General features: G+C 44.9%; 1 protein-coding gene across 1 annotated transcript; it reads left to right on the top strand.

The window, feature by feature from the left end:
- Nucleotides 1–1,515: 1,515 nt before the first annotated feature.
- CPT2 (carnitine palmitoyltransferase 2) lies at nt 1,516–16,397 on the top strand. Its single transcript, XM_080921743.1, has 5 exons — nt 1,516–1,772; nt 10,118–10,198; nt 11,727–11,833; nt 12,956–14,260; nt 15,811–16,397. Exons 1-5 carry the CDS (start codon nt 1,621–1,623, stop codon nt 16,140–16,142), a joined length of 1,977 nt encoding a protein of 658 aa, XP_080777869.1. The 5' UTR covers nt 1,516–1,620; the 3' UTR covers nt 16,143–16,397.
- The last annotated feature ends 1,183 nt before the right edge of the window (nt 16,398–17,580 follow it).

The following is a 17,580-nucleotide window of genomic DNA, read 5'->3' as shown; positions in this document are numbered from 1 at the left end:
GTGGCTAGACGTTTACTCACTGAGCTATCTTACCAGTCAACACTGAATCAATTCTCCTGCCTCTACCTCCCCAATGCTGGGATTACAGGCGTTTATCACCACATTTGGTTGGTTTATGGGATACCGGGGATTGAATCCAGGATTTCATCCCTGCTAAGCAAGCACTCTATCCACCTGAGCAGCATTGTCAGGTCCCATTAGCTTTGAATTCTGTGCTTAGTTCTTGAGTCAGTGAAAAGTTCTTCACTGTGGAGCTTGTTAGTAATCTTCCTGTTTAACTGCTGGTCACCTAAACAAGGACAGAGCCCGAGAAACAAACTCAGGTCGCCTGAACTCCAACTCACGACTCTTCCTACTTCCGGAACAGACAAAATGTACGTGACTGCTTCAGATCTACAGGGTCCTGACAGGCAGCTGGAGAAGAAAAGTCGTGTTCCTAGAATGGAATTCTGTTGTACTCCAAGTCAGAATGATTCTCCATATAGAGAGAAACTAAATGGTAGCAGAACCCATTAATTCTTTAGCTACAGATGAGGCAGAGACCAGGGGCCTGGGGTATATGTTGCTTGTCTGTGGTGGTTTAGTGATGGATGAGGGATATTCAAGATCAAGAATCTTTGGATCAGAGTTGAGAACTTCAGGACCCATGTGTGTTGACAGGCAGCCTCCTTTGGTGGACTGAACCTAGAAGATACCCTTAGCCAGAAGACAAGAATTTTCTCTTAATAGGGAAGCCGGTTTTGTTTTTGTTTGTTTTGCATTTTTTTGTTTCCTTTGAGAATTTACTCTGAAAAGGGATGCTCATCTCTGATCCCTGTGTGTTTTTTTCTTTCTTCCTCTTGTTTTGATTAAGATAGTTTTGTGTAGCTCAGGATGGCTTCAAACTCACTATGTAGCTTAATGTAGGTTAGAATTATTAATTCTCTGCCTCTCCCACAGATTACAGGCATCACCCCCAATTCCCAGTTATACATTTTTTAAAACATTGCCTAGCTGAGTGGGCACCTGAGTAGAATTTGGAAGCCACTCACTTCGAAGACTTCAGACCTGGGGAACACTACAAGGACCTAATATGAGCAAAGTATTCTGCCTAACAAATTGTATTGGTAAAATAAGTATGTCTGTTGTTCAGTAAATCTAGAACCGTGGGGGAGTTTTGTTGATCTTGTTTTCTACTTAGATGATGTCATCTAAGGTTTGAAATGTTCTTGGTCTCTAGAAACCAAGCCTTGACAAGTTTGGGTCTGCCAAATGCCAAAAGTTTCAGAGTTTCTTTTTCTCTACCTCTGATTTCTATCCTGTCTGTGAAAGGAAAAGAGGGCAGCTTCAGAGCTGTATGCCTGCCGCCTGGGGCAAGAAGCTGGACTTACGGTCTTGGAGACAGCTCCCTGGCCGGGTGGGCGCGGCCCGTTCGTGGGCGTGGCCACGATGTGGGCGGGTTCTTGGAGAGGCTGAGTGTGGGCCGGGCCGCTGCGGGGCCGCGCCCGGAAGTGCCCTGTGGGCGGAGTTGAACTGGACGTTGAGTTTCTGCGTAGTGTCCCGGGCCTGAGGGCAGCGGCCTGTTTCCCCACGAACTCCCTCAGCCGCCGCGTTCTCCAGCCGCCGTTGCCGCCCGGGACGATGGTGCCGCGCCTGCTGTTGAGTGCCTGGCCCCGCTGCCCCTCGCTTGTCTTAGGAGCCCCTAGTCGGTCTTTAAGTGCTGTCTCGGGGTCCGACGAGTATCTGCAGCGCAGCATCGTGCCCACTATGCACTATCAGGACAGCCTGCCCAGGTGAGCCCAGCCTCCTGGCCCCAGCCGCAGACCCGACCCCTGGCACTCAGGACTTACCCTCAACCTCCAGCCCTGGAGGCAGCCACTTTCCCCAGCTTGGGAAACCTGAGACTGAGAATTCCCTGGCTCAGAAGATTCAGAAACTGTAAAGTCCCCTCCATACCCTTCCTGTCTATAAGTTTCATCTTGAATCCTACAAACTCCCTCTCCATTAATCTTAGACAGCTATCCTGAGCCCTTCACACTTAATGCCTTGAAAACCACCCGAATCCTTTCTACTAAGGGTAGTCAAAATTCCTTGTTTTGAGACAGGGTTTCTTTGTGTGCCCTAGAACTAGCTCTGTAGACCAGGCTGGCCTACAGTGATCCTCTTGCTTCTGCCTACAGAGTGCTGGGATTAAAGGCATAGGGCACCCCCCATCCAGGTGGGTGGATCAATGCCTAACACGAGACTCCCTCAGGTCAATTTCCACCATTCACCCTCTTTCCCTGTGACTGAGAACAAACCACTCCTTCCAGCACCTGCTGTTAGTGTCACGTCTGTTGCTGCAAGCACACCTTCATCCTCAGTTTAGCACTCTCTACAGCCTTAACCTAGAACCTGCTCACCCTCCCCCACACGACCTAACCTATCCAAACAGCCCTAATAAGTGTTTCTCCATGCCCATTCAGCCCCTCTCCCCAGTATGTCCTTAAATCTGGATTCTAGTTTTCTCTCTGATCTCTCAGCTCTGATCTGGGTTGCCATATCTACTCCAAGAATAGAAATTACCTTCTCTCTAAGCCAAACCTAAATTGTCTTTGCTTCATTCACTGTTTATCTCCCAAACTAAGCTCCAAACCTGTTTCAAAATCCCTTCCCACAGCCCTTCTGGCTCAGCTGCCAGCCATCTCCTGTTCAGGAGCTTCCTGTTCAATCCAGGAAAAGACAAACATTGTACCAAGGTATTGTTCCCTGCTGTGGGGTTTGTTTTCCTCCCCGTCCAGCAGTTATTTAGTGTCGCCAGCCCACCCTGCCTTCTCAGCAAGAACACGCTGGGAATAATGTGTGTGTGTGTGTGTGTGTGTGTGTGTGTGTGTGTGTATGTGTGTACTGCCTGGTTTTGTATGTCAACTTGACACAAGCTGGAGTTATCACAGAGAAAGGAGCCTCCCTTGAGGAAATGCCTCTTTGAGATCCAGCAATAAGGCATTTTCTCAACTAGTGATCAAGGTGGGAGGGCCCCTTGTGGGTGGTGCCGTCCCTGGTTTGGTGCCCAGTATGCTAATGTGTAAGACCAACTACAGGGAGGTAATCTGAATTCAGCAGGAGGGAGTGGGGAAGAGAAAAGATCTTTGCTATTGTAGGATGCGGGTGTAACCTGGCCTCCTGACAGCTTGTGTGAGTAGCACTAATATGTAGGGGAAAGGTGAGGGCTTGGGAAAGAGTGGTTTCATTTGCTGAGTCAGATGGGCACTGACTTGATTGGCAGGCTTGTGCCTCACCCAGGTTTAAGAGCAGACGCACTGCTGGCAGTTTAGAGTTGGAAAACTGTAAGAATAGCCAGCATTGTTTAGTCCTGTCCACAGCACAGACGTCTGTAAGATCCTGGAAATATAAATAGTACCACTAGTCAAGTGTAGTGGGACCTACCTTTAATCCGAGCGTTCAGAAGGTGGGGGCTGGCTGTGAGTTCAAGACCTGCCTGATTTATATCGTGAGTTCCAGGACAGCCAGAGCTACATTTTAGAGCCTGTCTTGGGAAAAGCAAAAACAAAACAAAACAAAACAAAACAAAAAAACCAAAAACAAAAAATAACCAGCCCCCTCCTCCAAAACCCAAGCAAAGCCATACTACTACTGTATGTTCTTCATGGAACAGCCAACTTTCCTGGGGCCTCATCTAGAAGTGGGAGTTAGAGGAGACTCCTGTGTCAGCAGTTCTGGGCTAGGAAGGTATATTCTCTTTGACACTTGGCAAGGAGCTCTGACCTTGAGGAGGTCGGGTGTTTGTCGTCAGGGCTACAGTTTTGCACAATTAAAGAGCCACAGTCCTCTGTGAGGTGAATGGCAACACAGTTCTTTGGACTATTAGGAGTTCTGTGGGATAAGATGCCAGGGATGAGGAAACCATTGTCACACCCATTGTTCTCTTCATCACTGCTTCATTTTAGCCACAGAGGCCTTAGACTCTGTCTAGTAGGAGCCCTGGAATTATCACTTGCTTGACTTTCGAAAGTGCTATGGCCTTTGTTCTTGTATAAGAGGTTCATAGCCGGGGTATAGAAAGAGTGGTTAAGAGTGATTGCTGCTCTTGCAGAGGCCTTGAGTTCTGTTCCCAGTACCACATCCAGCTCCAGAGGGAGTAATTAGAACTAAACACCCCATGTAAAGCCCTTGTGCACGTTTGGCACAGAGCACTTAGTAGGCATTCACAACCATGGTACCTGGTGTGAGAAGACAACTGCTGGGCTGCCAGTGACCTAATGTTTGGGTTGCTGAAGGAAGCCCGGTAGACAAGGGGACACTGACCTGGATTTGACATTTACCGAGTGAAAGAAAGAACAGAGCTGGGAGACAGGAAAGGGTCCCCGAAACAGTGTTGTATGTAGAGAGGTGGAGAAGTAGTCATTAGCACAGAGCTGCACCATTTGGGCCTTGCTGTTTTGGGGCTGCAGTGTTTCTTGGGGGAGTCTCGTTAGATCTACAGTTGGACTGCAATAATAAACGCCAATTATCTGTTGTTGTTCTTTTAACCACCTACAGTGATAGCCAGTGTTCAAAACAGAATGGGCAGATTCTGTAGGGAACCCGTGTGGCAGGCAAGAGTGGGCAGGGTTCACCTGGCGCTAGAGTAACTGGTAGAGACTAATTTGTAAGCTCCAACGGCATGTCTTCCAGGCCAGACTCTGTTTTCCAGAATAACTTTATTCCTAAATGACTCTTGTGAACACTACCCCAATTATAACTAGATCCTGTAGACTGGGAAGGTATTTTATCTGTGTTCCTGCAGGAAGAAAGCCAAAGTCCCTGCTTTAGGGGAGCAGACTGGGTAGGAGAGCATGTGACTCTGTAGCTTTCACAGGAGATAAATCTATGTAAAATTTCCCTTTCATATTTATTCAGGCAAATGTCTGTTAGGTAGGGATGGGGGTACAACAGAAAACATGAGTGGTTAAGATGAAGTTGCTGTAAGCATCTCTCCAGACCCTGGCTCTAACCTCTTTTGAGGCTTGATGAGTCACCCAGAGATCTCCTGTCTTGGTCTCGTTACTGGGATAATGGTTGGGGAACACTCTATAAAAAGAAGATTATTATAATAAGAGTCTTTGTACATGTTGCAGAAAGTCCAATTAAACTGGCTTAAGTAACTCAAGATCTATGAGCTCATGCCGGCTTCCGGAACCCACTGATGCGTTTGGCCTCCCACTGAGCTCTCCGTTTGTGATTTCATTTTTGAGCCAGCCTTCTCTTCATGGCTGCAGAGAGGCAGGCAGCCCAGGAAGCACGGCTTACACCTGTCTCTTGGTGACCAGAACTGATGAACATTTTTCCTCGAAATTCTAAGTTCTATCTCATTGGCTTTTCACTGGGTTGGCAAAGATCTGACCAGGAGGCTGGAAGCCCACATTCAGAGTGGGTCTTCCCACCTCACTAGCCTAACTAAGAAGATTTCTCACAGGCTGCAGGCTGGCCCAACTCAGGCAGTGATTCTAGGCTGTGTGGAGTTGACAGTTAAAAAAACGGTCCTTTCGCATGTAGATGGGCTGGTCTGCTAGCCCTAAGCATCCTCCTGTCTTCAGCTATATCTAGTGCTAGCATTACACCCCTGTGCTGCCTGCCATACCTTCTTCTTCTTCTTCTTTTTTTTTTTTTTGAACAACTTTATTTTAAAAAACAAAGATAAATGTACAAATTTTAAGCATTTTTGCATAAAAGTATACAAATACATTTTTGTCAGTGCTTGGCTTTTTTTTTTTTTTTTTAAAAAGGTTTGATAGTGTGCATTAAGATCTTACTAGTTACAATGAGCATAAAGTACATGTAAAACAGGATGTAACCCAGAATTAGTCAAAGTTTTCTTGGTGTGTAAGGATTAAGCATAATAGTTTTTCCTTTTCTTTTTCTTTTTTTCTTTTCTTGAACTTCACACAGTCTGTGAGTTGTTTCTGGGGTGTTCAGAGCTTTCTGGGGTTAGTATCCCATTACCAGTGACTACATATTATGTCTGTTCTTTTGTGACTGGGTTATCTCACTCAGGATGATATATTCTCTAGATGCATCCAATTTCTAAGAATTTCATAAAGTCATTGTTTCTGATAGCTGAGTAGTACTCCATTGTGTAAATATACCACAATTTTTGTATCCATTCATCTACTGAAGGACATCTGGGTTCTTTCCAGCTTCTGGCTATTATAAATAGAGCTGCTATGAACATTGTAGTGCATGCGTCTTTGTTGTATTTTGGAGCGTCTCTGGGGTATATGCCCAGAAGTGGAATAACTGGGTCTTCAGGTAGTACTATGTCCAATTTTCTGAGGAATTGCCAGACTAATTTCCAGAGTGGTTGTACCAGTTTACAACCCCACCAACAGTGGAGAAGTGTTCCTCTTTCTCCACATCCTTGCCAGCATCTGTTGTTGTCTGAGTTTTGGATCTTGGCCAATCTGACTGGTGTGAGGTGGAATCTCAGGGTTGTTTTGATTTGCATTTCCCTGATGGCTAAGGATGTTAAGCACTTCCTTACATGCTTCTCAGCCATTCGATATTCTTAAATTGAGAACTTTTTGTTTAGCTCTGTACCCCATTTTTTAATAGGGTTGTTTGATTCTCAGGTATCTAGCTTCTTGAGTTCCTTGTACACCTTGGATATTAGGCCTCTATCTTATGTGGGGTTGATAAAGATCTTTTCCCACTCTGTTGGCTGCCGTTTTGTTTTCTTGACAGTGTCCTTAGCCTTACAGAAACTTTGCAATCTCATTAAGTCCCATTGGTCAATCTTTGACCTTAGAGCACAAGTCATTGGTGTTTGGTTCAGGAAATTTTCTCTTGTGCCTGTGTGTTCTAAGGTTTTCCCTACTTTCTCATCTAATAGTTTCAGTGTACCTGGTTTAATGTGGAGATCTTTGATCCACTTGCACTTGAGCTTTTTACAAGGAGATAAGAAAGAATCTATTTTCATATTTCTGTATGCTGAGTGCCAGATAGACCAACACCATTTGTTGAAGAGGCTGTCCTTTTTCCATTGAATGTTTACAGCTCCTTTGTCAAAAATCAGGTGACCATATATGTGAGGGCTCATTTCTGGATCTTCTATTCCATTGATCTACGTGCCTATTTCTGTACCAGTACCATGCAGTTTTTAGCACACATACCTTCTTTTTTTAAAGTGGGTTCTGGGGCCTCAAACTCAGGCCCTCCTGCTTCTTAAGCAAGCACTGTACTGATTCAACCATCTTGCCAGCCAGAATTCACTGTTTTCCAGTATAACTTCAGCATATTCACAGCACTGTGCAGCCATCACTACTGTGGGATGCATCTTAGCATCCTTTCCCCTCAAAGCCTGTCATTAGTTAGACACATCCCACTCTGTCTGCCTCCCCTTTGTATCCCTGATCTTCCTTCTAGAAGGTGACCTAATGTTTGAACTTAGGATTGTTGTCAACAATCAGACATTTTCTGGCGTGCCATCTATAAAGAGAATAAACTTGCAGTTGGCAAAATCCTGCTGCTTCTGGTTTCACTCTTTTCCTGTATGGAGGAACTGGTAAAAGTTCAAATGGCCAAATTAGAGCAATAAACTGTTGCAATGTATTCAGTCCTGAAAAGACACAAATGTTCAGGGTGAAGACGGTAAGGGAAGAAACACAGATGATCATGTCAAAACCCATAGGATACTTGGAGAGTTTCTAGCCTATCTTGTATGTGGTAACAATTTTAAGCATCCATTAACGATTTCACAGTTTGGTGAGGAGAAAAATAAAATTGCCACAGGGCTGGAGAGATGGCTCAGCGGTTAAGAGCACTGACTACTCTTCCAGAGGTCCGGAGTTCAATTCCCAGCAACCACATGGTGGTTCAGAACCATCAGTAATGGGGTCAGATGCCCTCTTCTGGTTTGTCTGAAATCAGCTATAGTGTGTCATAAAATAAATAAATCTTAAAAAAAAAAAAAAGAATTGCCACAAAATTGAAGGGAAAAAAAACCCCACTTATCTCTGTGTGTATGTGTGTGCATGTGTGTGTATGTGTGTGTGTATGCGAGTGCGTGCAAGTGCATGCATATGCTGTGTGGGCATTCATCTGCTGTGTGGAAGAGGAGGTCAGAGGACAAATTTCAGGTTCTTTTTCATCATGTGGTCCCTGGGGATCAAACTCAGGTCATTAGGCTTGAAGATGAATGCCTTTACTCACTGGGCCCTCCTCCTGACTCTTGCCTCTAAATTTGGTAGAGAAAAACCTGGAGAGTAGGTTCTTCTTGGGAGTGGGCTTTTATTGAAACAGTAAGTGTGCCATTATAGCAAATCTGAACTGACATAATGACTCACCTCTGTAATCACAGCACTTTGGAGGCTGAGGCAGTCTATCCTGGGCTTTATAGCATGACCTTGTCCCCAAAACAGCAAAGCAGCTTTGGCTTTTGTGGTCCTTGTGCTATCTTCCTTCATGTTGTGATGTGCAAGATGGCTTTCAAGATTTTAATCTTCTGCTAGGTGAGGGGGTCCATACCTTTAATCTCAGCACTTGGGAGGTAGAAAGAAGCAGATGGATCTTGTGAGTTTCTAGGCCACCCAGGGCTACATAGTTAGACCCAGTTTCCAAATAAGTAAGTAAGTAAATAAATAAACAAACAAATAATTTTGGACTGGAGAGATGGCTCAGCAGTTAAGAGTACCAGCTGCTGCTCTTCCAAAGGACCTGGGTTCAATTCCCAGCATTCACACAGCTCACAGCTGTCTATAACCTCAGTTCCAGGGGATCTGACACCCTCATGCAGACATGCATGTGTATAAAATAAATTAGGAAAGAGAAGAGGGAGGTACATCCCAAGCCATACTCAAGAAGAAAGAAAAAGAAAAAAGAAAGGAAGGAAGACCCAGCCTTCCCAGATTCCCCAGCCTCCAGAGCATAAGAACCTTTTCTTTGTAAATGATGTTGTCTTGTGTTGTGAAGAGCAAGTCATTAGTTAATTCATCAGATATAAGTTTATTAAAACCCTGCCCTATGTTGGCCCACATACCAATGGTCGTTAGAGAAGTTGTACGGGAACAATTAGTAGTGGAAAGGCCTGCTCTGTAAGACACCATAACCACAGAGGCAGTTCTATTCCCCTCTTCCTGGCTTCATACTCATTGGCTGGAAACTTCCAGAAACCTGCAGATGTTACAGTTCAGGGTCCATCCCAGGAGCTTTCCTGGAGGGAGCTCGAACAAATCTCTCCTCCTCTAAGTTATTTTTCTCAGGACTCTAGTCACAGGAACAAAAAAATGTTTGTGTTGTGAAATTAGTGATTTAAAGCAAAGTCACCACTCTTCCAGAGGTCCTGAGTTCAAATCCCAGCATCCACATGGTGGCTCACAACCATCTGTAATGAGATCTGATGCCCTCTTCTGGTGTGTCTGAAGACAGCTATAATATATATAAATTATATATATATATATATATGATAAATCTTTAAAAAGAAGAGGAGGAACCGCCTGGCCACTAAGCTAAAGCAATATAAAACTAAGCTAGTGTGTATGTGTCATCAGCGGATCTAAGAGAACCTAGGCGGGGCTGGTAGTGTGTTCCGCCAGGAGCTTAAAGCAGGGTAGCAAGAGCTACACACAACACTGGAGTAAAAGCATGAGCCTCCATGTTTGGCCTTGTTTTACTCTTATGTGAGTTTCTTTTGTAAAATGCTCAACAATACTTTACAAACAAAACTCTTTTCCTTTCATCATGGATTTGGGAATGTATGTTCAGTCAAAAACTAGGACTTAGTACTAAACCATGTTAGAGTTAGTATAACTGGCCAGGAAACAGGAATGCTTGGGCTAGCCTCTACTTTTAGAGAAATTTTACTAGAATAGAATAGGATAGATTTAACTGTTGAAGCAGTAGTAAATTCATCAGCTCTGATTGTTACTACTTGTTTATTTACTGTGGTGTAGAATAAAACCTAGGACTTCAGGCAAGCTATGCTAGGGAAGTGCTCTACAGTGACCTACATCCCAGCCCTTGTTCATCAATTCTAATGTGTTACTGGCTTTTTCTTTTTAGAAAGGGAATTAATTATCCAGTACTTGGTTTACTAGTTTGGCCTACAAAGCTTCTGATGACTTCCTGTGCTGTCAGCCTCACACTGATTTTGTGTTCTCCCTAGGCTGCCTATCCCTAAACTTGAAGACACCATGAAGAGATACCTCAGTGCACAGAAGCCTCTGTTGAATGACAGCCAGTTCAGGTAAACACTGTGAACTCAGAGAACCATTGCTAGCAGGTAGAATTCCAAGGCAGGCTAGCAAAAGTCACAGACCAAACTTTAATGGATGTCAGTGGCCTGACAGAGTCTCCTGAACCTAGAACCTGGTTTATATATTTGCAAATTCAGGAATTAGGTTTTCCTTCTAAAGGCTAATTAAGCTAGGGTAAGTCCCTCTAGTGAGACCCAGCAGGAGATGGTTAATAAGCCAGAATGGCATGTTTGTGCTTTATCTTGGGAGGCTGGCTAGTACTGATCATATCAAGAGGCCAGTGTTCTAGGAGGGAGGCACATAAAAGATCATACAGCAGACCAGAGTCTGCTTGCTGAAGATGTTTACCAGGTTGGATACTGTGCCCCAAACACCTTTTAAAATCTCAGAATGAGACATGGAAACCAGATTGTTGCAGATATAATTAATTTAGATGAGGTTCTATTGGGATTGGGTGGATCCCTAATCCAGCAAGACTGATGTCCTTAAGAGTTGTTAACAGCCATAAAGAACTCAGGTAGAGATTGGATTGTTGTGTTCACAAGTACAGAACACCAAGGACTGTTGCCAATGGAACAGAGTCTGTCTTCCATGGTCTGCAGAAAGAATGCCGTCTTGTTTACACTTAGTTTCCTGCTTCTAGCTTCCAGGACCCCCAGTGAGTAAAACCTTAGGGGTGTTTTTGTTGTTGTTGTTTTGTTTGTTTGTTGTTGTTTTGAGACAGGACCTTTGTACATAGTACTGGTTGTCCTGGAACTCACTATGTAGACTAGGCTGGTCTTGAACTCACAGAGTGCTTGTATCAAAGGCATGCACCATCACACTGGGTTTTCATCTATATTGGTTCTGTGGTACCAGTAAGAGCAACTTAGGAAACCAACTTAGCACAGACTGAAGAGAACATCACATCGGGTGTTAGAATAGGATTGCATCAAAGCCTTGTAGTGTAGTATAGTTGGTGCTGCTTCCCAGCCTGGGGGTTTCTGTACAGATCACTAGTATTGTTGTTAGAGTCTCAGTCCTTCACTCACAGTGAAAGGAACAGGTGAACTGTTCATAGTCTAGGCCTCTGCTTTGAAATAGTCATCTACAGCTGCCTTTTACAACACAATGGCTTCCAGTTACTATGCCATGCTTTCCTCTAGCCTAAGCTTTGTGCTTTTTAATTCCTTGCAATGACATATTCTCTTTTATGCAAACAGAAACCGAAGCCTGGGGATATGAGCAACTTGTCTGAAGTCACCCAGTTGACTGTGGCAGCTAGGATTCAACTTGACCCCTTTTGATCCCAGTGCATTCTCCCTGCCCAACAGCCTCCTAGTGAACACGTGCTTTTGTGCGGTGCCATTGGCCTTCCCGGTTCCCTAGGTATAATCCAGATGCCTGCTCTTCTCTTCTGATCTTATTCCCAGGTTGTGGGATATGCTGTTGGAACCCAGAGTGTGAATTCCTGGCCAGGAACCTGTAAGCCATGTATTCCCCACTGTGGTTTGATCTGTCTTTTCTTGAACATTACAGGAAAACAGAGTTGTTGTGTAAGAACTTTGAGCACGGCGTTGGGAAGGAGCTGCACGAACACCTGCTCGCTCAGGATAAGCAGAATAAGCACACCAGCTACATCTCAGGTAGGTGGGCAGGGGTGGGGTCCTGATTCCCCTGCAACAGCGCAACTTCTTCCCTCCTGAGGTGTGTGGAAGGAGGCTTAAGCAGGTGTGGACTGGCCTCCATACACAAGACCAGCTTATCCTGATGGAGAGAACAAGAGTGGGGAAGGAATTATAGAGTTGCAGGCAAACATAGTACCATTTCACCCTGGTCCTCTGGGAGGTCTGCTGCATGAAGCAGATTGTATCTTGCCATCTTGCTATGTTGACATTGGCCTTCTTCCATCTGTCTTGGGCATTACCAGTTGCCTAGATACTTTCAGACTTTCAGTCTTTCCTTTCTCATTCTCTTGACCTTGGCAGTTTTGTAATCTTGACTGCCCTGACTACCCAAAAGGCTGAGAAAGAAGCATTACAAATTTCAGATCAGCTGTGGCAACAGTGAGACCCTGTCTAGGGTCATAAAAAAGATATACATATTAGAAGCAGTTGCTTTTGAGAGTGTGGAAACTGGAACTTTCACATAAGGCTTATGAGTATTCATCAGAGGGCTTAAGTTGTAGAAGCCAGGTGTGGTGGGAAAGCCTTTAATACCAGCACTGAGGAAGCAGAGGCATTCAGATCTCTGTAAATTCAAGGCCAGCCTGGTCTACATAGTGAATTCCAGGACTGCTATGGCTATATAGAGATACCCTGTCTCACAAAACAAAACAAAACAACAACAAAAAACTAAATAAAAAAATGTTAAAGGCTTAGGAAAGACTTACCTAGCTTACATATATTCTTAGAAACGTGAGAATACATGTCCACAGGGAGACTTCATATAAAGGTTCATAGGACTATCATGCTTGGCTAAGGGGTGAAAAAAAACCCGGATATTCACTAACTGATGAATGGATAAACAGGTGTACTATATCCACGTTACATGCATGTTACAACCTGGGTAAACCTCAGAACCATTATTAAAAGTAACAGAATCCAGACGCCTAAGACCACGCGTTGTGTGATTCTGTTGGTATGGCGTAAAACATTGTGCAGCCAAATACAGCCACCTTCTTGGAGTTGGTACCGTTTCTTCCACTGGAGCTGGGATTCTTTTCTCTTTAGACATTGCATTAGCTTTTTATGTTTTCTCTTTCTTAGGCCCCTGGTTTGATATGTATTTAACTGCTAGAGACTCTGTCGTTTTAAACTTTAACCCATTTATGGCATTCAATCCGGACCCGAAGTCTGAGTATAATGACCAGCTCACCCGGGCGACCAACTTGACAGTCTCTGCAGTCCGGTTCCTGAAGACACTTCGGGCCGGCCTTCTAGAGCCAGAAGTGTTCCACTTGAACCCTGCCAAAAGTGACACAGATGCTTTCAAAAGACTCATACGCTTTGTTCCTTCCTCTCTGTCCTGGTATGGAGCCTACCTATTCAACGCATATCCCCTGGATATGTCCCAATATTTTCGGCTTTTCAATTCAACTCGTATACCCAAACCCAGCCGAGACGAGCTTTTTACTGATGCCAAGGCTAGACACCTCCTGGTCCTGAGAAAAGGACATTTCTATGTCTTTGATGTCCTCGATCAAGATGGGAACATCGTGCATCCCTCAAAAATTCAGGCACACCTAAAGTACATTCTCTCGGACAGCAGCCCTGTGCCCGAGTTTCCCCTGGCATATTTGACCAGTGAGAACCGAGATGTCTGGGCAGAGCTCAGACAGAAGTTGATTCTTGGTGGTAACGAGGAAACCCTGAGGAAAGTGGACTCTGCTGTCTTCTGCCTCTGCCTAGATGACTTCCCGATGAAGGATCTTATTCACTTGTCACACACCATGCTGCATGGTGACGGCACAAACCGCTGGTTTGACAAGTCCTTTAACCTCATTGTAGCCAAGGATGGCACTGCGGCGGTCCACTTTGAGCATGCGTGGGGGGATGGTGTAGCGGTGCTTAGGTTTTTCAATGAAGTGTTCAAAGACAGCACTCAGACCCCTGCCATCACTCCCCAGAGCCAGCCAGCCTCCACCGACTCCTCTGCATCTGTGCAGAAACTCAACTTCAAGCTCAGTAGTGCTTTAAAGGCTGGTATCACCACTGCCAAGGAGAAGTTTGAGACCACCACGGAAACCCTCACCATTGACTCCATTCAGTTTCAGAGAGGTGGCAAGGAATTCTTGAAGAAGAAAAAGCTGAGCCCTGATGCAGTGGCCCAGCTGGCCTTCCAGATGGCTTTCCTGAGACAGTATGGCCAGACAGTGGCTACCTATGAATCCTGCAGCACTGCAGCCTTCAAGCACGGCCGCACAGAGACTATCCGCCCAGCCTCCATCTTTACTAAGAGATGCTCAGAGGCGTTTGTCAGGGAGCCCTCCAAGCACAGTGTGGGCGAGCTTCAGCACATGATGGCCGAGTGTTCCAAATACCATGGCCAGCTGACCAAGGAAGCAGCAATGGGTAAGGCATGGGTGGGGAGAACACCGTGGGTCTTGCCCTCCCTGAGCCTCAGCAATACTCCACTCACATCACTGGGTTTAATCTACTTGCCAACTCCCCTAGCCATGTCTGAACAGCCAGAGTAGCCACTGGGGTCAGAAGCTAAGGTGACACGGGAACTGTCCCCTCTTCTAAAGTCGATTTCAGCTGCATCAAATGGTTTGTTTTGTTGTTGCTTTGTTTTTCCGCTGCCCCTTATTGGTCATCACACATTTTGGCCATTTAGGATCTCTAAGCCTCTCCTCTCATTTCACCTCAGCTACAGTGCATTGGCTCTGTAAATAGTCTGTCTCAGAAGCTCATGACAGTTGTTTGTTTGCTTGCTTGCTTTTTGAGACAGGGTTTCTCTGTGTAGCTCAGGCTGTCCTGGAACTCTATGTAAACCAAGCTGAATTCAGAGATCTACCTGCTTCTGTTTCTACTGGGGTTATTTTTCTTCAAATCTTTGTGATAAAATCCAAGAACTGGAAAGGACATTGAGGATCTCATAGTCCAGTCTTGTTATGTAGCATTTCATAGCGCCCTGGAATGAAGGGTGCTCAAGACACCTAGGTACTCTTTGTCCGTAAGTTAGGAAGCTAAGCCACTGGCCCAGGATTACACACAGCTGAGATTAGAACCTTGGGTAGACGGCCTTACTGCTTTTTCCACCCAGTGAGTTAGTTATGCAGAGTTTTACCCAGTTTTCTTTTCTTTACCCACTCAAGAAGCAGAAATGTGTGTGTGTGTGTTTTGTTGAGGAATGAACCCAGGGCCCCAGGGCCCATTGAGCCTCATTTCAGTTGTGAAGTTTGTTGTTTCTTTTATACCATCTGGCTCTGAAATGATTCAGTCTTTTTGTTTAACTATTTTAGATGCTTTATTTTATTTTGCCTTTATGTGTGTGCACCATGTGCATTCCTGATGCCCACAGAGGTCAGAAAAGGCCATCATGTCTCCTGGAACTAGAGTCACAGCAGTTGTGAGCCACTATGTGGGTTCTGAGAATCGAACCAGGTCATCTGCAAGTACCCTTGTTTGTTTGTTTGTTTCTCTCTGAGTAGTCCTGGCTGACCTGAAACTCAATGTGTAAACCAGACAGGCCTCAAACTCATAGAGACCCTCATGTCTCTGCCTCCTGAGTTTTGAGATGTTAAAGGTGTGTGCCGTCATGCATGGCCTTCATTTGGTTTTGATACAAGGTTTTTTGCCACGTTATCCATATTGTCCTTAAACTTGTAATCCTCCTGCCTCAGCTTCCCTAGTGCTGGGGGTACAGTTATGCACCACATTCAGTGTTTTTAGCATCTTTCATGTTACATTCATGTTTAGCCCATCGTTAGCAGCTGAGAATGTCGTTTTTACGTGTTCTGGAGCAGCCTGCTGTATGGTGAGCTGGAGGTGTGTGTGTCAGGGTAGAGAAGACCCTTCTCCCACTTTTTGTGTGTTGGTCCCTATTGTGGTTGGGGGTCGCCTAAACCACCTTCACTGTGAGGTCCTGAGACTCTGGGTTTTCATTTTGTCTCTGACAGGCCAGGGCTTTGACCGACACTTGTTTGCTCTGCGGTATCTGGCAACAGCCAGAGGAGTCACCCTACCTGAGCTCTATCTGGACCCTGCGTACCAGCAGATAAACCACAACATCCTGTCCACCAGCACTCTGAACAGCCCAGCAGTGAGCCTTGGGGGCTTTGCCCCTGTAGTCCCTGATGGCTTTGGCATTGCATATGCTGTTCATGATGACTGGATAGGCTGCAATGTCTCCTCCTACTCAGGACGCAATGCCCGAGAGTTTCTCCACTGTGTCCAGAAGTGCTTGGAAGACATGTTCGATGCCCTAGAAGGCAAAGCCATCAAAACTTAGACTCTTGGTTGGTGAAAGCCTCCATTCTTCTTCATGAGCATGGGTGCTCATGTAGCTGGAAGGTAGCATCTCGTGCCCAAGAAAACTAGTCCCAAGGTGCTTGAACAGCCAGTGCTGCAGGTGTGAGCTGGAAGATCCCAAATGAAGGTAATGAGAGACTGTAGCTTTAAAGCCCTTTGTTCAGGAGCTAGGGTCTGGAAAACTAACTCAGCTGTATTTATTGTTTAAATAAAAATAAACCCAGTGTTGCTTGGAGATATGCCCCCCCCCACTGTGTTTCCTAATCCCCCAAAGAACTTTCCAACAGAATGAACAGGTTACACAGTGACTTTGGGGTCCCAGTCTTGGGGTGGTGTGGGTCCTGTTCGCATGTAAGCTTGCCCCAGTATCTGAGATACAGTCTGTTTAAAAGCACTCCTTCCTAAGGTGTGAACTTGCAGGCCAGCTGGAGCAGAAGCTCTTCCCATGGGTTGGAAGACTGTATTCTTTTCTAGCCAGATTAAGAAATTCCAGTCCTTCCTTCCTTCCTTCCTCCCTCCCTCCCTCCCTCCCTTCTTCCTTCCTTTTAAGAATTTGTTTTTATTTTTAATTTTTAAATTATTTTTTTCTTTATAAGGCAGGGTTTCTTTTCTTCACCTAGAACTTGCTCTGTTCTAGGCTGGCCTTGAATTCAGAGATCTGCTTGTCTTTGACTCCTGGAATTAAAGGTTTGTACTAAGTCGCCTGGAGCTAATTTAGCTGGATGGGGTCTTGCCTCTAGGACTTTACTACCTTAATTCAATTTAAAATTCTTGAACACAGGATTTAGCTCCATTTTACTTCCTGGTGTCCAGGAAAAAAATATTGAACCATATATTTTGTATCTTTCCTTTCTCAACTTGCTCCTTTTCATTAAAATGTTCTTCATAAGGGTGAGCTTAGTAACCACACAACAGAATTTACACCAGGATGATTTGAGACTTCCTTTTTCAAAGCAATTAATCTAAATCTCTTCATCTTAAACTCATGTAGATTCTTTGAACAAGGGCAAAAAGCAGCCATGTTCTTCACCAAAATACTACAAAAACAGTCTCTTGGCCACATGCTGAAATTCTCCACTGAAACCGCTTGATCCAAGTCAACACATTTCAAATCACTCTCAGTAACAAAGTCTTCCTTATTCTTACTAGGACAGCCCATTAAGCCCCATTTAAAGCCTTCCACAGCTTTCCAAATCCAAAGTCCCAAAATCCACATTCTTCCAAACAAAAGCATGGTCAGGTCTATCACAGAAATACCCCAGTCCCTGGTACCAACTTCTGTCTTAGTCAGGGTTTTATTGTTGTGAACAGACACCATGACCAAGGCAAGTCTTATAAATAACAACATGTAATTGCGGCTGGCTTACAGGTTCAGAGGTGCAGTCCATTATCATCAAGACAAGAGCATGGCAGCATCC

This window comes from Micromys minutus (genome assembly GCF_963924665.1).
Source record: "Micromys minutus genome assembly, chromosome: 9".
NCBI classification, from domain to species: domain Eukaryota; kingdom Metazoa; phylum Chordata; class Mammalia; order Rodentia; family Muridae; genus Micromys; species Micromys minutus.
This window is presented reverse-complemented; position numbering and strand designations above follow the sequence as displayed.

What these genes read in the sequence shown, in the direction of transcription:
- CPT2 (XM_080921743.1), top strand. Translation starts at nt 1,621, where the DNA reads ATGGTGCCGCGCCTGCTGTTGAGTGCCTGGCCCCGCTGCCCCTCGCTT. An exon ending in TATCAGGACAGCCTGCCCAG is followed by an intron (nt 1,773 to 10,117) that starts GTGAGCCCAGCC and finishes TGTTCTCCCTAG; the next exon opens with GCTGCCTATCCCTAAACTTG. An exon ending in GACCAAGGAAGCAGCAATGG is followed by an intron (nt 14,261 to 15,810) that starts GTAAGGCATGGG and finishes TGTCTCTGACAG; the next exon opens with GCCAGGGCTTTGACCGACAC.